The sequence below is a fragment of the Podarcis bocagei genome (genome assembly GCF_964188305.1).
Source record: "Podarcis bocagei genome assembly, chromosome: 10".
NCBI classification, from domain to species: domain Eukaryota; kingdom Metazoa; phylum Chordata; class Lepidosauria; order Squamata; family Lacertidae; genus Podarcis; species Podarcis bocagei.
This window is the reverse complement of record NC_138135.1, coordinates 77507345-77530239: the sequence shown is the minus strand read 5'-3', so window position 1 is coordinate 77530239 and position 22895 is coordinate 77507345. Positions and strand designations below refer to the sequence as shown.

Below are 22895 nucleotides of genomic sequence, written 5' to 3'. Positions count from 1 at the left end.
TTCAAACTATAGTCCGGCCCCCACAAGGTCTGAGGGCCAGTGGACCGGCCCCCTGATGAAGAAGTTTGCTGCCCCCTGCTGTAAAACGTCGTGTTTTCGCGGCAAAATTGTTGCCACACTTTGGAGTGAATTAGATAATGTTAGGCCTTGGGATGATAGTTTGACCCCAGGTTTAATTAAGAATTTCTCAGCCGGTGGGACACTTCAAAACGCGCCGTTTTCGCAGCAAAAGGCTGAAAACAACTGCAGCAGTTTGGAGGATAAATAAATGAATGAAAAATACAAAGCCCGTCAAATTAAACAAATAAATAAAAGCGCCCCTCAAATTTAATAGTAAATAAATAAAGCGCCCGTCAATTTTATTACACAAATATAAATAAATTTAAATTAAATTAAATTAAAGCGCCCCTCCAATTCAAGAAGCGAATGTAAACAAGGTGGCGCGACTCTCCACTCTGCGTGGCTCTACGTGGCCGGAGTTTCGGTCGCGCCGGGAAAAGGCGTCACTGGTCACGTGAGCGGCGGCGAGTGCGGGGGGGCGCCTCCTCCTCCTCCTCCTCCTCCTCCTCCGCCAGCATGGGAAGTGAGTCGGCGGGCCGGGAGGGAGGGAGGGGGCGGGCCGGAGGGGGGCGTCCTGGCCGGCGGCTTCGGGTCCGGCGCGGCTGCCTCGGAGGCGGGCGGGCCGGGGGGCGGCGGGGGCGGCGCCTGCTGGGCTGCGCGGGGGCGAGAGGAGCCCCTTCTGGGCCCCGCAGCCCCCCCCCCCGCGCAGGGCTCCGAAGCGGAAATGCAGAAAGGGCCAGAGGGGAAAGGGCAGGATTTGCTTTAAGGGGGCGAGAAGGAGCGAGGAGTTGGAAGGGACCCCGGGGGGCATCTAATCCAGCCCCCCACCCCCCCACCCCGCGATGCAGGAATCTCATGCTGGACGGGGGGACATTGAGCCTCTGCTTAGAAATCTCCAAGGAAGAAGAGTCAAGCACCACTTCTGAAAGTCTGCTCCAGCGACCAACAGCTCTTGCTGCCAGAAAATTCTTCTTGATGTTTAGTCAGACTCTCTTCTTGTAACTTGAATCTATTGTTTTGGATTCTAGACTCGAGTCTGGAGCAAGAGAAAACAAGCTTGCTCCATCTTCCATGTGACAGCCCTTTAGATATTTGAAGATGCATATCATATACGATACATTGTGAAACACCCTGAGACCTATGGCTATAGGGTGGTCTACAAATTTAATAAATTATCTTCTTCATAAGCATCTCAAGTGGAAAAGAAATGTTTTAGCTCACAAATCATTTTGAACCATCTTGCAAATTGTGATGTTAATCTTACAGATTGTGATGTTTCAATTATTTCATATTATTTATTTCTTAAAATTTATACAAGGCTTGATTCTGAACAACCTCTAAGCAGTTTACAAAAAGAATTAAATAAAATCATTGGTAAAAACAGCTGAAAATGACTAAAATATTACAAAAAATTAAAATCAGTGATAAACTAATAACAGGTTAAAACACAACAACGTCCTACATATCTAGGTAGGCTTATCTAAACAAAAATGTTTTAGCAGGCACTGAAAAGAGTACAATGAAGTCATTTACCTGATGTTAAGAGACAGGGAGTGTCAAAGTTTTGGTGCTGCCACACTAAAAGATTGTTTCTTATAAATGCAGAACAAATACTATTATGTGGCAGCAGTAACAGTACAAGTTCTGCAGATTGAAGTGATGAAGTGGGCATATTATGGGTCAGGTGATTTCTCCGGTAAAGTGATGCCAAGTTGTTCAGGGCTTTATATGCTAACAGTAACACCTTGAACTTGGCCTGGTAGCAAACTGGCAACTAGTGGAGATCTCTGAGTTACAGGTGTTCCATGCTGATGGGGTCTCACTCCTGTCAGCAGTAGTGCTGCAATATTCTGCACTGACTGCAGCTTCCAGATCAAGCACAAGGCAAGCCCCAAATAAAGCGCCTTGCAGTAATCCAGTCTTGATGTAACCAGTGCATGAATTGCTGTGGCTGATCTTTCCTGGTCCAGGAATGATCCTACCAGTCAATGCTAGTAAAAAATGCTTCTAGCCACAGGCCAGTGACAAAGATGGATCCAGAAGCACACACAAACACACACACACATCCCCCGCTGTGAACCTGCTCCTAGGAGAGGGCAGCCCCATCCAGGGTAGACAATGGACTACTTTCTCAATCAGATGTTTTGAACTACAACTCCCATCAGCTGATGGTAGTACAAAACAACTACAGGGCACCAGGCTGGCAAAAGCTGCTCACCTTTGCTTAGATCAGGGGTGGGAAACTGGATCCAGCTGTGAAGATGGATGGATCCTTACCTCCCTCATCCCAACTTTGAGAGATGAGAAAGATTAGGTCACTCTCAAGTCCTTTTGAGTTCAATGGGGGAGAGTTAAGTATATGCTTAATTCTCCCACTGTGACCAGCAGCCTGTTCCTGTGTGTGTGTGTTTGGAAGTAAGTTATATTGAATTCAGTTAAATGCACTCACAAATTAGCATACAAAGGATTTGAGTTTTCACTTTTTAAAAAGTGTGTAACCTAGTTTGTGGCCAAAGATCTATTTCACTAATATATAAGATAGAGCTGATGAAAATAGGGATTCTATCCCATCCCGTCCCCCCATCAAACCAGGGCATATATTTGCAGTCAGGAACATACACTAGTATGAGAAATTGAAATGTTTTCTTGGACTGGTCAAAACCTACATTCTGCTGTTTTAATATTTGTCTTCTTTAACAGTAAAATTTCTAGAAGTTATTAAGCCATTCTGTGCTGTTCTTCCGGAAATCCAGAAGCCAGAAAGAAAAGTAAGTGCACATCATGGTGTCTCTTATTTGTGCAATGTTGATCAAATGCATTTTGAATTCACACAGTGGGGTTTCTTTGAGTAAACATGCTTGAGATCATGTAGTTTCTTTAGGCTATGTACCACCTATTTTGGTTTTTCTGGCTCTTCGGAATACTGTATACAGGCCTTTAGTTTGCTTGACATTGTGACAAAGTTTGTATTTGGGGATGCAAGTTGTGTTCTTCAAAAATCTAAATGTGTAAAAATCCCTCTATGTTGAAGTGATTGTTTAGGTGCTGACATGTTCCATTGATGTACCCCTATGTTTACTTTGGTCTAGTTACACGGAGCACAATCTAGCAAACATTGGTCACAACCAACAGAGCAGTCCCAACCCACAGGCCTCCATACTGGAGGTGGTTGGGATGAGGTTGAGGTGTCCCTCTTCCAAACCCTACTCAGCTCTGCCAGCTAGGGAGCACTGCTGCCAAACAGAGATGCAATACCCCTGCTCTAGCCAGGGTGGGGAGAGAAGCCACTCTGTGGGCACAAGCTACAGGGTCCTGAGCTGGACTTGCTGTTGTCCCGTGACTACAATGGGCTTCTTCCGAGCCTCTTCGCTGTGCCATTTTGGGACCTGGTGTGTCAAAGAAGCATTTATTCCTGTTCTCCTCACATTCCACTTTTATTGGCATGAGTGGCAGGACTGTGGGTGCCCCCCTGGCTCTGTCACACCATAAAGCCTCATCATAGCTGACTTGGGGGTTTTGATTACAGCCCAAGTCTGCAACCCTATGCATACTTAGCTGAGAGTAAGCCCCATTGAACTTAATGGGCATGACTTCTGAGCAGATATGCCTACCTAGATTGCAGTGCCTAGCCCAATGAGTCCAGTGGAATAAGCACTTTACTTTGCCCCTTAAGTAAGAACTTAAGGGTCAGATGTATTGTTGTTGTACAACAGGACATGCAAACTGTTAGTGCTTCCTGTTCCTTTGCCACTTTGGAAGGACAGACATTGTCTCTCCTCAGTATTGGAGATACGCAAGTTAGCTCCCATGTCACAGCTTGTACATACCTTCTGGACTGGTGAAATGTGAATACTGTATACCCCTGATAGCATAGCCTTGTAATCAAGCCCATGGAGGTTACTAAGCCACAGAACATATGGACTGACCTCTTGGGGGCTGGCAGAGGACAGATGGAGAGCTGTGTCCTTCTGTGCTGGACAGACATATGGAGGGACTACCCTGGTTACTTGCATGCCAGTGTCTAAATACAAGTCTGCCTTAAATTGCCAGTTAGGGCTGCTTTATTGTATGTTCGCTATACTATTGGCCTGCCCGTTATACTATTGGCCTGCCAGACATCTCTTTTCCCCTTTTTCTTTCTTTTTCATTGTGTTCTGCAGATTCAGTTCAGAGAAAAGGTTTTATGGACAGCTATCACCCTCTTCATTTTTCTAGTATGCTGCCAGGTCAGTATCAATGTGGTAATAACTGGCACACATGGCTGGAGACAGTAAGGGTTATTGCCATGCAGAAAAAATGTCCCAGAAGTAAAGCCCCCTCTTAGAAACAACCAACAATTCACATTTTAAAAGAAAAGAAAAAAGCTCAGTGAATTATTCACACAAAGAATTATGATATTGGCTTGAAAATAACCTGGGGCTTTTAACATTCTTTCTGTTGGGGCTGTTTCAGGTCACAATCCTGTATCCTCTTACTTGGGAGTAAGTCCTATTAAGCTCACCTGAGTAGACATGTATAGGTTTACATTGTTTTCAAGCTTTAACCAGCAACCATATGCTTGAGAAAGTCTTGAAGTAAACTGCTGATTATTGCAGTATTATATTTGTCTGTGCTCAACAAATGGATGATGGGTGGTGGTGTGGGGGGAGGGGATTCCCTCATTTATATATTTTAAGTGTAATGTTGCTATGAATCTTGCAGATACCATTGTTTGGAATAATGTCCTCCGACTCCGCAGATCCTTTCTACTGGATGAGAGTCATTCTCGCATCAAACAGAGGTCCGGGTTCTAATCATATCTCCTGCTGTCTTTTCTCTGGCTTTGGTTTACCGTCTGGAGATGGCTCATGGTGCATATACCGCATTTTTCCATGTATTGGATGAGGTTTTGTGACTCAAAAATCACGTCAAAAAGCCAGGGTCGTCCAATACATGGATAGTGGCATGGTGGGGGGGGGGGGAGAAGCGGTGCACCACCAGCCAGCTCTTTGGCAGGAGCGCAAATTCACCCGATGCTGCTGCACATGGGAAGCGCTCCCTGGATCATTTCCCACACGTGGCGGCATCAGGGAAGGTTGCGCTCCTGCAAACCGGGTGGCTGGAGGGAGCGCAACTTCCCCCGCTGCCGCTTCCCATGGGAAACGATCTCGGGAGTGTTTCCTGTTTGCAGCTGCGTGGGGGGAGAGGCTCAACAACTTTGGGCCATCTCCCCTCATTTTCTTAAAATTTAGTCCTCCGTAATGGGGGGGTCCCTTATACAAGGGGGCGTCTTATAGATGGAGAAGTATGGTAGTTGGGGTCACATTAATGAGAATGTGCAATTGACAAGTGCTCTTTTTATCTTGAAATTACAATTTTCTTTGGTCTTTGGTACTGAGAAGCTAAATAGTAAGTTTTGTTAGAGTTTGGAAAGTACTTGATGGGTTTCAAAATTACTGTATTTTGGTATGTGAATAATTTTTACCTATATTTTGCAAAATGTTTTTTCTCCCTATCACTGCAGATCTCTTGGATACATGGTCAGCAGCTAATTTTACTTGGAAGACCACATGCGATAGCGCGTGCACACACAGAGTGCTTTTTTCTAAAAAAATGTTTAGGGGTACTCTCATTTTCCTACTCATTTTGAAATACTGCCCCTCAATGAGGCCAAACTTAGATTTACAAAATGTTTAGGGGTATGCGTACCCCTGTGTCCCCCCAGGAAAAAGCACAGTGTGCACGTATGTATGTATGTATGTATATATGTATATATACCATCAATGCAGGTCTCTTGGAGACAGGGTCAGCAGCTAGTTTTACTTGGAAGACCACTTTTTTGGGGGGACATTCTCTTTTCTCTGTTTCTCCAAGTGGGCTCTTGCAAATCCAGTAGCCAGTGAAGCCACCTGCTGAACCTGTCAACTGGGTGTGTGTATGTGACTTATATTTCTGAAAGTGCCACATCTGACTCCCATTTCTTGTGTAAGATTTCTGATTTTAACTATGTAGTGCAGAGCAAGGAATTCTCAAAATGAGGCCATGGAGAGAAAGAGATTATCCAGCCCATTCCAGATAATACGAGCCATGCTAAAGACACTGTACATTTGAATCTTGATATTGTCTAGGAGACCTGGAGGGAAGGTATTTATTTCTAATTTGTACTAAATTAGTGTGCTCCCTTGTGCCTTTAAGAGCAGCTAATGTTGTTTGTGGAAATACTCTTCCACCCTTAATACTGTTTAATACTGCAAGCATTCTGGATGCAGTGTTTAAAGCCCAGCACTATGGTTAGGTATGTGACCAATTATATTTGAAAGACAATGCTAGTGGGGAAATATGCAGTGAACTGAGACTTTGGAGTATTTAAGGAATTGTAAGAAGTCTGTATTAGTTTACACTATTGTTAAGAGTATCTTCTCCTTTGCAGGCACGTTGATGGAGCTAGGTATCTCTCCCATTGTGACATCTGGTTTAATTATGCAGTTACTGGCTGGAGCCAAGATCATTGAAGTTGGTGACACACCAAAAGACAGAGCCCTTTTTAATGGTGCTCAGAAGTGTGAGTATTAATATCTTTGCCATAATGGAAACTTCATTTTTTCTTAGCTAATGCTCTATTGAATTGTAGTAACCATTCTGATGAATTTGTTGTTGTTTGCTTTATTTATATATATGTGATTGTGTCTGATAGTATAGTGATTGTAATGTTTGTTGATTTCAGTGCTTTTGTGATTATTTTGAGCCGCTTTGCATTCAACATTTATTGTTGGAAAAGCAGAATAGACAGTTTAAATCAAAATCAAATCAAACTTTACTTATGTCTGTTAGGTCATACAAGCAGGGAATACCTGCCTCTTTTGTTGTTGTTTCAGTGTTTGGAATGATAATTACTATTGGGCAAGCAATTGTGTATGTCATGACTGGGATGTATGGAGATCCTGCAGAAATGGGGGCTGGAATTTGTCTCCTGATTATAATTCAGGTACGTCTTCTGAATACTCTAAGTATAGTTAATAATTCTTTGTAACTGGTTCTTATTGTTAATTTTAATATTTCTTGTAAACCGCTTAGAGCTTTTATTACAATGAAGTGGTATATACATTTTGTTAAATAAAAAAATATTTTTTCATTATTAAAAATAAATTCAAATCAACTATATGTCCCTCAATAGTATACTAATAAAGGGAAACAAAACTTCCTTAAAAGTTCTAATTTATTTTGTACCTTCTCTCAGATCACTCACCAAGGTGCTGTACTAGCTAGATAATATTCTATAATTATTTTCTTTGTGCTATTAAGGGGATTTGACCAAGGCCTATGTAAAAACAAAATGTCAAATATTTTCAGATATAAGATCTTTTTTTAAAAAAAATCTACTTGGACTTCCCAATGAACAACCAGGAGTCAATTAACTAACTTTATTTTTGATAATACACCATTCTTTGTTATGACAGTGCTTATTAGCTCCTCTGATTTTGGTACTATTCTTGCTGGTGAGATTTTCTTTCAAGCATCTATGCTAAGAATTGCAGCATACATTTTAGTGATGATTCCAGAGGTTTTGTTACTTCCTTTACTCAACTGGAATGACAGAAGGAGGAACTGCAACTCTGATAGCAAATCAGATATTAAACCCCTTTTGTGGATATTTTGGTGTTTTTCACCCACAGTTGTTTGTTGCTGGCTTGATAGTGCTGCTACTAGATGAGCTCTTGCAGAAAGGTTATGGCTTGGGCTCTGGGATTTCCCTCTTTATTGCTACCAACATCTGTGAAACCATTGTCTGGAAGGCTTTCAGTCCTACAACTATTAACACTGGCAGAGGTATAGTACACTTTGAAAATCTGACCTTTTGACCAAATGCATGCTTGTCAGCTGCTTTCTTTAGGTTAATATAGTGAGTGACCATGGATGTCGGAGTGGATGAGATCTGCTGATGGGGAACTAAATGAAGACATGGCATAGTGAAGGCACAACCTTTGCACCAAATGAACTTTTATACGATGTGATATTAGACTAATCTCTTCATAACCACAAACAGCGAAATGTCCCAGATCACTGCTCCCAGTTGGTGGCCTGTGGACCCCAGGGGTCCATGTAACACACCCAGGAGGTCTGTGGCACATACCCACCAGCTGCGCAGGACACCCCGTTTTGGGGTGCTGTGTTCTCGCACAGGTTGCCTGACACATGCAGGAGCCCAGAAGATGTGTGACCCAGTTTTGCTCTGGGACATGTTGGAGGATATGGTGGCTCCATGCGCATAACAAAAACTACCACAGAGATACCAACCGTTTTAAAAGTAGGGGGTCCATGGCTTGGCTTTTGAAAAGTGAGGTCCCCAGCACTTAGCTAATTGGGAAGCGCTGTCTTAGGTCACTGTGCATGCTTTATTTTCTGCTGCAAAAGGATAAGGAGGCAGCAGGCTTTTGATTATTATTTTTCGCAGGGCGGGAGGCAAAGTTGATCTGGGTTTCTTAACAGACTCTGGCAGACTGGCTGTCCAGAAGGCTGTCTCATTGTGCCAGCCATGTCATCACATCATGTCAGAGCAGAAGGTTGCTGGGCAGGTGTGGTGAGGCCTCCCACCACAGTGAAACTTCTGGAGCTTCCCAGAGTCTGGAACATAATTCCTTTTGTGATTTATGATCTGTTCATTTATGTAATATATGCTGAATGGAAATACTGTGGCACAGTTGCTGTTTTCTGATGAAAGAATAATCCCGTAGTTGGGGTATCTTGGTTGCTGTGCCAAAAGTCTGCCTGGAAATCTGCAGTACAGAAATGTTAACTTTATTTTGTTTTAGCCTCTCCAGCTTCAGCTGCAGAGTCGCGGCCTACCTGTAGAGAAGCAGTGCCCTTTTTGTGCTGAGAGGTTAGCATCTAGCATAACTTTTAAATCCAAAGGGGCAATCCTATCATCACTTGTGCCTAGGTAAGTCCCGCTGACCTCAGTGGGAATCATGAACAATTAATTCAATGCAGGATTGCAACCCCGATTCTGTAACTGTTCCCTCTCTCTGAGCGAGTTTCTCCCTTCTGATTTCTGAATTTTTTATTTCCTTGGATTTGCTTCTGCTACTGTGCCACACTATTTCATCTTCTGCTTATCTGCATTTTCTCTCTAACACTTCTGTTTTCCAGACAACTGATAGCTGAGTGACACTATTTTTGTTAATGGAAGGAGGGGGGGATATTCCATTCTTGCACACCAAGAGGTTTACTTCTGGCGTGTGCAAAAGAAAGAGTTATCTGAGCTCAGAGAAGCCCTGAGTCACTGCTCTGAGCATGCCTCCTAATTAGGCAGTCACGTAAATGAGCAAATTGCACCCAGTGCTTAGATGCAGCAGAGTTATTTACCCCTGTTGGAGGTTGCCTGGAAGAAGGCAGCACCAGAAAAGTGAATCATGCAGAAGAGACTTAATGAACTGTGGCATTGTTAGTGGGTGGTTCCCTAGGCTGGATGGAAGGAAGGCTGCCTGCTCTTGAGGGGTTGCCCTCCCTCTGAAGGAGCAGGTACACAGGTTGGGGGCCCTCTTGGATTCTCTGCAGTCACTTGAGGCTCAGGCGGCCTCAGTGGCCCGGAGTGCCTTCCGTCAGCTTTGGTTGGTGGCCAGCTATGCCCCTATCTGGACAGGGATAGCCTAACTCCTGTTTTCTGTACTCTGGTAACCTCTTGGATATTAGAAATGTCAGCTGGTGTGGAATTTGGCAGCCAGGTTGCTCACAGGTACAAGAGAGGCACAGCATCTTACACTGATCCTGGCCCGACTGCAGTTGATGCCAATTAGTTTCTGGGCCTAATTCAAAGTGCTGGTTTTGACCTATAAAGCCATAAATGGCTGAGGACTGCAATACCTCAAGGACTGCTTCTCCCCCCCATATGAACTGACCCAAACCCTGTAATCATTATCTGGGGCCCTTCTTCGTATGCCTCCTCCTTGAGAGGTCCAGAGGGTGGCAACATGGGAACGGGCCTTCTCTGCAGTGGCTGCCCATCTATGGAACGTCTCTTTAGGTGCCAGGCAAAAACATACCTCTTCTCTCAGGCCTTCAGCTAATTAAACAATCTATGGTCTTTTAAACAGGGGGCCATATATATATTGCAAACTGCCCTGTGATCCTCAGATGAAGGGCTTTATAGAAATGTAATAAATATTACTATTTTTAAATGCATCACCCTAATAATTCTTTTGGGGCAAATATTTTGTAAATTACGACTTTACACTATCACAATTCAGACATTGCTTATTAATCTGAGCTCTGAACAATCTTTTTGGTCACAAAAACAAACTAGGAAGTCTTCCATTAGTCATGTTTCCCATTTTGATTGAATTAGAAATTATGGGGAATAGATTTGGAATAGGCTAGAATATTACACTATCATTTGAAGTTTGCTTAATACCTTACCTTTACTTGGAGCTCTTAATCACAGCTTCCTGGCTCAGAGGAAAGAGGAAGCTAGAATTAATGGGAAACTTCCTGGGAATTTTTTGCTTGGCCAAAGTGAGGAGCCAAAAGGCTGCAGGCATGGCCAGACATCTTGTTCATACCTCAGCTAAGTAAGTCAAGATACAGTTGTCCAAATCTAGTCACTGAGTTGTTGTAACTTTTTGGATTACAACACCCAAATTCTATAAAACAAAAGCACGATGTTCTGCATTAAAAAACAGAAATGTGTTGTCATGTTTGAGGTTTTGTAATACCTGCAGAAGTTCAACACAATTTATTTTATTTGTATGCAGTCCTTTTTAGCATTCTGTTCTTTGTAAGATTTCATTCCTTGCAGTTTTTTCTCTGTGTTAATTCCATTTCCATCTTTTATTAAAAATAATCTTGTTTATCACCTGGTGAAATTTATCACCAGGCTTGTACTGTCTATATCTCATAGGGGTTACTTTATTATTTTTGGTACACACAGGAACTGAATTTGAAGGTGCCGTCATTGCGTTGTTCCACCTTTTGGCTACACGAACCGACAAAGTCCGTGCTTTACGAGAGGCTTTCTACCGCCAGAACTTGCCTAATCTTATGAATCTGATTGCTACAGTATTTGTGTTTGCTGTAGTTATATATTTTCAGGTAGGTGAAGTCTGCTGCGTACATCTTACTACAGAACTATTATTTTTCCCTCACAGAAGGAACCGTGGTCTAAGCATCCTAAACAGCCCTAAAGGATCTGTGAATAGCTCACCAGGCACCAGAACGTTCACTGTAGCATTTGTGTCAGGAGGAAGGCCACATTTCAAGTTTGCAAACAACTTTTGTTAGGATAATTTTTATTCTAAATTAGTTTGAGAAAATACAGTGGTACCTCAGGTTAAGTACTTAATTCGTTCCGGAGGTCCGTTCTGAACCTAAAACTGTTCCAAGGCCGTTTAGGGCTTTAAAGGTCAGCACCAACACTTTCATTTGGAGTGGCGTTACAGTAGTTAACACCGGTGACTGTTTTCTTTTGGATACTGTAGCTTTGCTTTGTAACTGTCTCTAAAACAGAGTGCAGCTTGATTTGACCCAGATGATGGTTTGAAGGTTTATGACCCACTCCTAAGTGCTGAAGCTGAGCAGGTTTGGCCCTGTTGGATGGGAGGCTGCTCTGAACTCCTTGTATAATTATAAAATGTGTCGGTGTTGGAAATAACAGAATTGTGTGATGGTTAGCTTTGTTGCTAGATTCTGAAAATGTGAGGAACCCCCTGCTGGAGCAAACCACAGGGTTCCATCTAGTCCATGTTGCTTCCATGCACCCCAGTAACATCTGGATACACAGAGTGTGAAGATGACACTCTTCCTTCATTGTGTGTTCTCTGGTGTCTAGCTTTCATTAATCTTTCTAATCTCCCTTTAAAGCCATCTGAGCCACTGGGTATCAGGCATCCTGTGGAAGTCAGTTCCGTAGAAGTTAAATATGCTTTGTGTGAATGAGTGCTTCCTCTTTGTGTGTCTGAACCTACTGCTGATCCATTTCATTTGAAGTTCCACTGTTTACTAGGAGAATACAGAGGGAGAGGAGGGTCTGGATCTGAAGAGCCCTTGTCAGTATCCTGGGTGCTTGGGCATGCCTAGCGGGACTTGATTTAAAACAGAAGTGGGGTCTGGTGCCATGCCACAAACAGCTTTTGAGAAGTTTTCTTTGTTCAAAAGCTGGTTCTGATTGAGATTGAGCATGGGGAAAGAGGCATGGAGCAGGCAGAAGAGTCCTTGTATGTAGCGGCTGAGCTGGGAGGATTCTCGATTGTGACAGTGCAAACGGGCAGAAAGAAAGGAGAGACACAATTGTGCATCTGTAGAAGCAAGAGAGCTTAAGAAAAGACAGCGGAGATTTGAAATATGGAGTGGTCTGGATGGGGAAGGGATGGAGGACTCAGACAAGGAGTATGGAGGGTGAAAGAGTGGCCACAGAAACGTTCTGCTCATGACAATTAATTGCAGAGCAGAGGAATTGTATATTGATTTGAAAAAACTAGGCAAAACCTTTGCTTCTGGCATCTAGACTTCAATGTGCAGGCATGACCTGATAAATCCTTGGACTCAGGATCACAGATGGCCAGTTCTGGTTAATTGTAACAGAAATGCAAATAATCCAGTCCAAAGTTCCAAGCCACTTAACAATTTCTGTGACTTCTTAGTGAATGCATTTCTGATTTTCTTATAGCTTAGTGATTAACTTTTCTTTTTTCCTCCCCAAGGGATTTCGTGTTGATCTCCCAATCAAGTCTGCTCGATATCGCGGACAATACAGTAGCTATCCTATCAAACTCTTTTACACCTCCAACATTCCCATCATTCTTCAGTCTGCCTTAGTTTCCAACCTCTATGTTATTTCTCAAATGCTGTCTGTGCGGTTCAGTGGCAACTTCTTGGTAAACTTACTTGGGCAGTGGGCGGTAAGTATTCACCCATTCCTAGAATGCGGCCTTTACAAGTAGCAGTAAGTTAGCTTTTGATCTGCAAAGGGCCCTCATGTTGCTGGTGCGTTTACTGTTTCCTCTCCAGGACGTTACTGGTGGTGGTCCAGCACGTGCCTACCCTGTTGGAGGCCTCTGCTATTACCTCTCGCCTCCAGAATCCATGGGTGCTATATTTGAGGATCCTGTCCATGTAATTGTTTATATCATATTTATGTTGGGTTCCTGTGCATTTTTCTCCAAGACGTGGATTGAAGTGTCAGGATCATCTGCAAAAGATGTAGGTATTTTTCATGACTGCTCTGTAAACCTTTGCTGCTGTTCTTCGCACAAGGCTAGTTTCTAATCATCAGAACACTGCAGCCACCTGATACACATGTGTTTCTGCAGGTTGCCAAGCAACTGAAAGAACAGCAGATGGTGATGAGAGGCCACAGGGACACTTCCATGGTTCATGAATTAAACAGGTAAGAGTTGCTGTGAATTTCCAGTTTACCCACTAAGGAGGAAGACCATGGAACCCAACAGGTCTTGCTTCTGAATAAGCATGTCTAAACTTGGGCAGAACACAGATGCATTCCAGCTCAATCCTGCTGCCTCTCTACCTGGCCCCTTGTTGCTGCAGTCACAATCATAAAGAAATATTGGGCTTTGTGGGTAGAAATGATTCAAACTCAGGCTGTTATTAACTAGTCTACAGCTTTTTCAGCCTCTCTGGTGGATCAAGAGGTGTGCTTTCATTTTCATGAGTCTAGTTTAACTTAATGGGGGTTAGGATTGAAGCCATAATGACTTACCTGTGCAGAAGAATGAGTTCAGCCTGTTAGGCCCACATTAAAAGTGATTTCCTCCCACAGGTACATCCCCACGGCAGCTGCATTTGGAGGCTTGTGCATCGGGGCCCTCTCTGTCTTAGCGGACTTCCTTGGCGCCATTGGCTCAGGCACTGGCATTCTACTTGCTGTCACCATTATTTATCAATATTTTGAGATATTTGTCAAAGAACAGGCAGAGGTTGGAGGGGTGGGTGCTTTATTTTTCTAAATGTTGAGATACCATGTGACGTGTAAGAAAGGAACTCCTGTATTTTGATGACTGGAATCTTTTATTCCAGTAATGCCAGTCCCGCCCTCACCCCCGTTCCAAGTGCTACTTGCCATATTTCTCATAATAGGTATTGCACAATGCCTGTGTGCAGCTTCTATTCCAGCTGCCTTAAGAATAAAGAGTTTACATGGGTTAAAAATACAAAAAAAAATCTCCATTGTTGCCTGTGATGCTGGAAAATAGTGCATCTGCCTTCCTGTGGAAATTGTCAAAAGATGCCCATTTTGTTAGTAGAGAACACTTTGGACACTCCATTACGAGGCTTGAATGTACCTGCACACACTGGCAAAAGGGAACCACAACAATAGAGTTCCAAGTGACCACCTGTGAGAATCCCTGAGCTTATTTTAAAAAGTACATGCAATTTCCCCCCTGAAATATATATTTACATGAATTCCTTTTGATATACAACTTAAAGAAATGTGACCTGTTGCATACCCCAACTCTCCTGGTGTGTGGTCAGTGTCTGATGCCTTTGCCATGTTCCCTTGCAAGCACCATGCTTTGAAGCCAGGGGTGTGTGAGAATTTTAACCATCTCACTTGCAAATTTGGGATCTGTGAAGGCACAAGGGAGGAGTAAGGTTGGAAGTCCTTATCCAAGATTCCCAGCAGCCAGTAGCAGCCTTCTAAGTGCTGCTTTGCCTTATTATAGACCCATGTGTTCTTTGAAGCAGGGGGAATCTATACTGTTGAAACTTCTCCCCTTCTTCCAAAGCCCTAGGTCTTAAAGCAGAGGAAATTAGCAAGTCATGCTGAAAAAGAAATCATTGTGCTTCTTGGCAGCAGTGTAAACATTAGACAATAAACTTATTTAATTAAAATGTTGCTTTATTTGTTGTATAAGATGCTTTACTTACTAGACTTTCAACTCTCCCATTAAACTCAAGGGACTTAACATTGGCTGGATGAAAATACTTTTACTAGAGCCTGTAAGGTGGGCCAGTGTTACCTCTCATTTGGGATTTATAAAAACTGTGGCTAAGAGAGATTAGCTTGTTGAAGACAGCCTTCTTCCCCTTCTGCACTAGAGATTTATGGGCTCTGGTACTTATTCTTACTATGTGCAAATTGCTTTACCATGATTTTTATTTTGTTAAACTAGTTGGTGTGCCCCCAAGCCAAGAATTGATTTTGCTACTCAAGGTGTGTAAAATTACATTTGGTGTTGCCATAGCCTTGTCACCTTCTGTTTAGTCCATAAAAGTTTTTAACGGCAGAGTTCTACTATCCTGGTTTGTAACAGTGCAGTATCTATGGCATGGGAGTCTCTGTGAAGTAATGAGGAATGAGTCCTGTAAGCTTCCACTGCCATTCAGCTTTTCTGGACTTGTAGCAGAGTAAACACAGCGTGTGCTCTTGTGTGTGAGCATGCAGGAAACAGTCTGTACGCGGCTTCTCCTCTAATCTAAGAAGCTTTATTTATGTACAGCAGCAACAATAAATCAACACCTTCGGGAGACATCATCTTGTCTCCAGTCTCGGACAAAACCGAAAGCAGACTGAACACAAAGAACAGATCCCCGGATGGAGACCACCCCAGTGGGCAGGACTCTGAGCTGTTTATAAGCTCTGATTCTCCTCAGACCCCTCTTGTCCTGCACCGCTGGGGGAATGCAAGCAACATCACTTACCCCAAAAGCAACCCTGCACAGAACTCACTGTGTCTTTGGAAGCTCAAAGGTTTAGTAAACCCATCTGCCAGATTCTGCTGGCTTGGACAGTACTTCAGCAAGCCTGTCTGGACACTGACACACATTTTGGAAATGTATGTCTAAATGTTTGGTTCTAGACTTGAACTGTCCAGACTCTGCCAACTTCAGATAGAGTTGATTGTCTTCCCAGTGATGGGCAAACAACAATCCCCACAGATTTCTTGGACCAAACAAGTGTAAAACTCTAGTTCCCTGCAGAGTTCTGACAACTCACTGAACAATGAGTAGAGGAAAGCACCAAGAGACTTTGCTTTCGGGACTTCCACCCAACTAGAGATTTTCCAAACTTTATTACCATTCCAGACACAGACTTCCTGTCTTCCAGATTCGCCCAGTAAGTGAGCTGTGCTTCACCCTCAGCTGACAGCTTGAGGCAGAAATCTTTGGTATCCTACAGGTATCGCAGCACCCTCTTGATACCATTCCAGGCACTCACATTTGGCTTTGTAGCCTCCCTGCTGAGCAGATTCACAGCAAACGCTATGTCAGGTCTGCTCCACTGGGAGAGATACAACAGACTACCCAGAGCTGACTGAAAGATCTCAGTGTTTTCAAACTCAGCATGTTCCCCAAGCTTACTGTCTTTCACATAGCTTGTCTCCGTGGGTGTTCTGACCCCTGCACATTCAGACATTTTGAACTTCTCAAGCAACTGCTCAATCTTGCCTTTCTGACTGAGAGCTTTCGTCCTGGGTTCTATCAACCTGGACGCCTAGGTAAATTTTCACTGGAACTAGATGTTTGAGCTGGAAACGTTTCCCAAACTCTTTGGCAAAACCTTGAACCCGTTTCTCAGTCCTGGCCACATAGATTATGTCATCTACAAACACCGATACTAGCTCCTGTGACTCTCCTGACCCTTTCAGGTACAGGCAGCTGTCAGCAAGACTCCTCTTGAAACCCATGCCCTGCAAGGCTTCATTCAGACACAAGTTACAGTTCCTGGCCGATTGTTTCAGGCTGTAAATGGATTTGTGGAGCTTCCACTGCATCTGGCCTATTGCCCTCAAACCCTGGAGGGAGCATGTACAGATCCTCCTTTAGGTCTGACTTCAAATAGGCTACATCCACATCAAAGTGATGCACCTGATGGCCTCTCTGTGCAGCAACGGCTAAGAGCATATGCAGAGTTTCACTTCTGGAAGTAGGGGCATACACTTCAGTGTAATGCAGCCCCTTCCGCTGCATGAAACCTCTGGCTACTAACCTAGCCTCGTACAGTGGTACCTCGGGTTACATACGCTTCAGGTTACATACGCTTCAGGTTACAGACTCCGCTAACCCAGAAATAGTGCTTCAGGTTAAGAACTTTGCTTCAGGATGAGAACAGAAATCGTGCTCCGGCAGCGCGGCATTAGCGGGAGGCCCCATTAGCTAAAGTGGTGCTTCAGGTTAAGAACAGTTTCAGGTTAAGTATGGCCCTCAAGAATGAATTAAGTACTTAACCCGAGGTACCACTGTACTGTGGTTCCCCAGTTGCTGTGGGTTTAAGACGATAAACCCAACGGCTGCTCACGGCCTGCTTGCCTGCTGGCAGCGTCATACTAGAGAACACACCTAGAGACTCCATTGAGCTCAACTGTTTATTCATTGCCTCTTGCCATTTCCTGGCTTCTGCTTCAGGCAATTTCTGAACCTCCTCAAAGCTGGTTCACATTGAGCCAAACCAACCCACAAGCTAGTGACATCAAACCTTTCGAGTGGTTTTCCCTTTGTAGCGTGAGCTGACCGTCTGAGCACTACTTCAGTTGCCCCCTCTGACCCACTAGGGCCAGCTAGTGTGTCCTTGCCTTCAGAGGACTGCCCCTCTGACTTACTGCGCCTTCTGGACTCAGCTGAACCTGCGGGCAATGAAGGTGCACTCCTTTGCTCTAGCTTAACAGCTTTAGGATATGCCCTTTCCTGTTCCTGCCCTTGGTCAGGGACCTGATCCTCAACAGCAGGATCAGTTTCTGTCTCTTCCTCCTCAGCAGAGTCAAGCAGACTCTCTGAAAGAATGTCTGGATTCCCACGGATGCGTGTCCACCCACTTTGCTCACAGAACTCAGCACTCCTGCTGACTAGAATCCTAGACTGATTGCCTTCTGGATAAGCAAACCTCCACCCCTTGGTCCCTGGCTCATACCCACAAAAGATCATTCTTTGGGACCTAGGGCAACCCTTTATGCGTTTGGCTTTTGGCACAAGGACCCAAGCCTTGCATCCAAACACATGGAAGAAATGCACCTTGGGCTTCTTACCGTGAAGCAGAAAATAGGGCGTGTCCCCTACTACAGAACTGTACAAGCGGTTCAAAGTGAAGCTCGCAACTTTCCACGCTTCCGCCCAAAAGCACTGACTTCTGTTGCCTCCTGCAGCGTTCAGTTCCGACATTCTGCCACCCCATTCTCGTGAGGAGAATGCGCGGCTGTCAACCTGTGGCATATCCCTTTCTGGCGGAAGAAGTTCTGCAGCACCAACCTGGTGAACTCCCCACCGTGATCTGATTGAAAGCTCTGGACCCTCAGTGAGAACTGTAGTTCAACTGCAGGGATCCAGTCTTCCACCAAGGCAGCAGCCTCTCCTTTGTGCTGTAGAGTGAACACCCACCCATTTCGGGGGAAATATCTACCAGAGATAACACAAATTTGGCCCCACCCAGACTGGCAACTTGCATAGGGCCGCAAAGGTCTGCATGAACTAGCTCAAAAGGTTTTGTGGTTACCCTGTCAGACCTAGGATAAGTGCATGTTTGAACCTTAGCTTACTTGCAGGCCCTGCAATCCAGGTATTTGGCACATGCCTTCATCTTGCACCCCTCAGTGCAACCTGGGATCTTCACATACCCCCAGTTGACGTGTGACATTCTTCGGTGCCACAGATGATGGCACCCATCATGGACAGGAACATTCGCACACTGCGCTTGTGCTGGCTCAGTGGGACCTTTACCTGCAATAGGTGTTTCCAGAACAAACAGCCTGTTTTTGCATTCAACACTGACCAGTTGTCGCCCACCTCTGGAAATAGAACATTATCCTCAAAACACACTTTGAAACCATCATTGACAAGAGAAGAAACAGATAGCAAACAGCACTGTATCTTTGGCATGATGTAGGCCTCAATCTCCGCCTGCAAAAAAGAAGCATAAACGGAGCCAGACACAATTGACATTTGGAACCATCTGCAAGAGTCACACTTTTTCCTGTCGTCACAGCCCTGCAGTTCCTCCAAAGACCAGCAGAGGGCATTAGATGGTGACTGGCACCACTGTCAATCAGCTAGATCAGCACGTGGCCTTGGTCGCAGTTTTTCACTGTTGTCATAGAAGCAGCCAGGTGGTGTTGTGACTATGTGTCTCTGTCGGTTCTCTTGGGGCCTCTCTGAGCCTTCCCATGCTTGGCAGCGCCTCTAATCTGGTTGCCCTAGGAAACAGCTCTGGAGGCTTCCTGTGGCTCCACTGGGCACTGTCTGACCAGATGGGAATTCGAGCCACAACGAAAACGAGACAAAAAAAGCTTTCACTGTTTCTTCACTTCTCCCTGCACCCCCACTCCTGGATGCAGGACAGCCTGAGCTTGCTCACCCTCCATCTTCTCCAGGCGTTGCTCCTCATCACACAGCCTCCCTGAGATAAAACTCTAGTGTCAGCTGCTCCACTGGCATGGCTTCAAGGGTCAAACACAAATGCTCATAGCTTTTGTCCAAAGAACTCAGAAGAATATAAACTCTTCTTCCGGAAGGGCCACATTGAGCTGCCGCAGCCTACTGAACACAGCCAGCATATGCGTAATGTGGTCTCTAGCAGGTTCTCCAGGACAGTGTTTCATCTCAAAAAGACTCCTTGTCACATGAATCTTGGCTCCTGCTGTAGTGCATAGGTGCACTCTCTCCAGAGCCTGCCAGATCTCTTGGCTGGTCCCTAGCCCATCAACATGGGGCAATTGGGAAGAGACCAAACTGAGCACCAGAAGGCCCATAGTTCTCTGGTCTCTCCTCAGTGCAGCAGCGGCTGTTACTCTTGCAGCTGCAGCTGCATCCGCCGGTGCAGGAACTGGGGCATTCTGCATACATTCCCAGAGCCCCTTGCCTGTAAGCCAAGCCCTGACTCTTCAGGACCAATCCTCCCTGTTGTGCCCATTGAGCCTCTCAAATGGGACACTGAAGGTCTCCTGAGCCTCTGCAATCTTCTCCGGGGCTTAGCCTACTCACGCTCCTGCCAGCCAGTCCTTGAAGAGGCGATCTCCACAGTGAGGTCCTCCTTCACCAGTGAGTTCCAATGCCTTGCCTTAAGCACACAGAATGGCAGGATCTCTAGCTGGACTTTGCAGCTCTTCTCACACAGACACAGCACAGGCGTGGCTGAAAACCTCCATAACCGGGAAGGCTAGCACCCATAACCTGTGAAGTAATGAGGAATGAGTCCTGTACGCTTCCACTGCCATTCAGCTTTTCTGGACTTGTAGCAGAGTAAACACAGTGTGTGCTCTTGTGAGTGAGCGTGCAGAAAACAGTCTGTACGTGGCTTCTCCTCTAATCTATTTATGTACAGCAGCAACAATAAATCAACACCTTCGGGAGACAGCATCTTGTCTCCAGTCTTGGACAAAACCGAAAGCAGACTGAACACAAAGAACAGATCCCCGGATGGAGACCACCCCAGTGGGCAGGACGTAGACTCTGAGCTGTTTAACCCTATAAGCTCTGATTCTCCTCACAGTCTCCTGTATCCTTACTGGCAGCACTACAGTTTGCAACAGGGCAGTCACAATGCCCCTTGCCACTCTGCGTTTATTTAAAACATTTATATCATATGTCTTCCTGTATTAAAAAAAATCCACCCCAACAAAAAATAAAAAAGCTAAAAACTCTAGACTATCACAAACAACAGTCAATGTGAGAAAATGCCCGCACTGACTCAAAAGCTTGACTCGAGATAGTGCCACAAAGACATCTCTGTGGACAGTATTCAGAAACCAAGCTGCTACCACAATAGACATCTTCTCCCTGGTACGCACCTGCCTAACTTCTGAAGTGACTGTAACAAAGATCTCCTCAGATACATGGTAGACCATATGATCTTGTCATACAGTCCATGTACATTGTTAATCCCAAGTTGTGAGACAGCTCTCCCTGATACATTGGGCGAAAGACAGAAGGCAAGATGGACTGGGACAATCTTTAAAGACAGCTGCATCCCTGTCTTAGAGGAGGATGCTATCTTTATGCACATACCAGAGTGTGTGTTCCTGATAATTTAAGAGAAGTACCATAGACTGATGGGATGAGTTTAATGTTTCTATTAAATGAGTGGAGTCTGGCTGTTACTTGGATTCTAGCATGAGTGCAGAATGTAGAAGTAGACAGAGTGTAATTTCAGTCCAGATCTAATTACTAAATGTTGCAGCTGCCGATCAGGCAAGCTATTGGGTTAAAGCTGCCAAAGCAAGATGTTTATCTAGTCCCCAAATAAGGTTCAAAAGCTTGTACTGTATTCTCTTGAATAAGTGGACTTTCCCATTCGCACCATATACTTAAGACACACACTGCTTAAATGTAGCTATGACTGGGTTGTTGATATCTGTCAGAGCTGCTTCCAGGTCCCAGCTCACAGAGGACCACGCTAGCCGGTAGTATTGTACAACAGTCTTTATTGAGTTACAGTTTCCATTTTAAGCCGCAGCGTGCAGCTCTACGTCTTAGAAGCTAGACCGGCGAAGCTCCGTCTGAGTCTCCGCCTCCTGTACACCAACTTAATACTCTAGCCTTAACCCACCTCTTCCGTCTTGCCTTTCTCCTCTGGGTCCCTCTACCCCCCGTGGTCTCTTCCTTCCTGGACTCTTCTGACGCCGACCCCCCCGACTCTGCTCCCTCTTTGCGGCGGGCTTTAGGACCTGGCTCCCTATCCGGACTGCTTACTGTGCCGCCTTCCTGTGCATTTGAACTTGGCGCGCGCGCGCAGCCTTCAACCTTCCTCTTGACCGTTTCCTCGCTCCCCGATGGAGGTGTGGCCAATCCTAACTCCTGCCTTCCCGCTTGCGGCGAGCCGCCAGCTCCCGATACTTGGGACCCCTCCCCCCTACTGTGCTCTGGTGGGGAAGCTGGTCCCGATTTCCAACTGCTGCTCTCTGAGTCTCCTCTGGTCCCTTCTTCCTGGGATGTCCCCTTAGGTGCCCCCCTTGCTCTGACCACTGGCGCCCCTTTCTGTGAATCTTCCAATTCACTGGAAAGACTCGGAGATCTCGGGCCGCTGTCATCGCTCATATTTCCTTCGGATTCCTCCCCCTCGCTCTCTGTTTCCTCCCTTTCCTGTGCCTCTGCTCCTGAACCCCTGACAATATCACACAGTACTCAACTTTTTATAGTGCTTGAGAATATTCAATGTCTATGTAAAAACCCTTGCAGCATCCTCACAAGGTTAGGACAGCATTATTTTCCAACAGGAGAATGAAAGTGTTCATGGAAGAATTTGGATTTGAAATAGGGAGTTTTAGTTTCACAGGATGCAATCTTAGTCCCACTTATTTAGGAGTAAGCACCGCTGGATTAAATGGGACTTAATTATGAGTAGTTAGGATTGCAGCGCTGGCCTCGTGTAACAAGCAGATGAGCTCTCTGCCTTTGAAAAGGGCAGCTCTTAAAAAAATATAAATTCATTTTCAAAAGCTGCATTATGAATATTAATATCTGTGGGTGGCGTTGTGGTCTAAACCACTGAGCCTAGGGCTTGCTGACCAGGTCAGCAGTTCAAATCCCTGCGACGGAGTGAGCTCCCATTCCTCTGTCCCAGCTCCTGCCAACCTAGCAGTTCGAAAGCACGTCAAAGTGCAAGTAGATAAATAGGTACCGCTGCAGTGGGAAGGTAAAGGGCGTTTCTGTGCGCTGCTCTGGCACTCGTCATGGTCCTCTGTGCGCCAGTAGTGGTTTAGTCCTGCTGGCCACATGACCCAGAAAGCTGTCTGTGGACAAGCACCGGTTCCCTTGGCCTGAAAGCGAGATGAACACCACAACCCCATAGTTGCCTTTGACTGGACCAGGGGTCTTTTACCTTTTTTACCTTTTTTTAAATATCCGATACAATAAAAGACTCTCTTACAAATATATTCTGCTAAAGCTATTCATAATGATTCTCTGCTTGGTTTAATACC

The 22895-nt window shown here is 45.0% G+C and overlaps 2 protein-coding genes across 3 annotated transcripts in view; both read left to right on the top strand.

Annotated features, from left to right (window-relative positions):
* DHTKD1 (dehydrogenase E1 and transketolase domain containing 1) overlaps positions 1-22895 on the top strand; it is a gene marked incomplete at its 5' end in the record, with an annotated part of 60826 nt that overhangs the window by 26259 nt on the left and 11672 nt on the right. The gene's annotated exons all lie outside the window — the stretch shown is intronic.
* On the top strand, positions 546-14884 carry SEC61A2 (SEC61 translocon subunit alpha 2). Of its 2 annotated transcripts, XM_081210734.1 has the most exons (12): positions 546-583; positions 2761-2828; positions 4221-4286; positions 4762-4840; positions 6470-6601; positions 6915-7024; positions 7713-7866; positions 10964-11124; positions 12732-12929; positions 13039-13230; positions 13341-13417; positions 13808-14884. In XM_081210734.1, exons 1-12 carry the CDS (start codon positions 577-579, stop codon positions 13992-13994), a joined length of 1431 nt encoding a protein of 476 aa, XP_081066860.1. In that variant the 5' UTR covers positions 546-576; the 3' UTR covers positions 13995-14884. The 2 variants fall into 2 exon arrangements, with proteins under 2 accessions (XP_081066860.1, XP_081066861.1); XM_081210735.1 differs by lacking the exons at positions 546-583; positions 2761-2828; positions 4221-4286; positions 4762-4840 and adding an exon at positions 4976-6183.

Coding starts and splice junctions, on each gene's coding strand:
- SEC61A2 (XM_081210734.1), top strand. Junction 2,829..4,220: donor TCCAGAAGCCAGAAAGAAAA/GTAAGTGCACAT, acceptor TGTGTTCTGCAG/ATTCAGTTCAGAGAAAAGGT. Junction 12,930..13,038: donor ACTTACTTGGGCAGTGGGCG/GTAAGTATTCAC, acceptor TTTCCTCTCCAG/GACGTTACTGGTGGTGGTCC.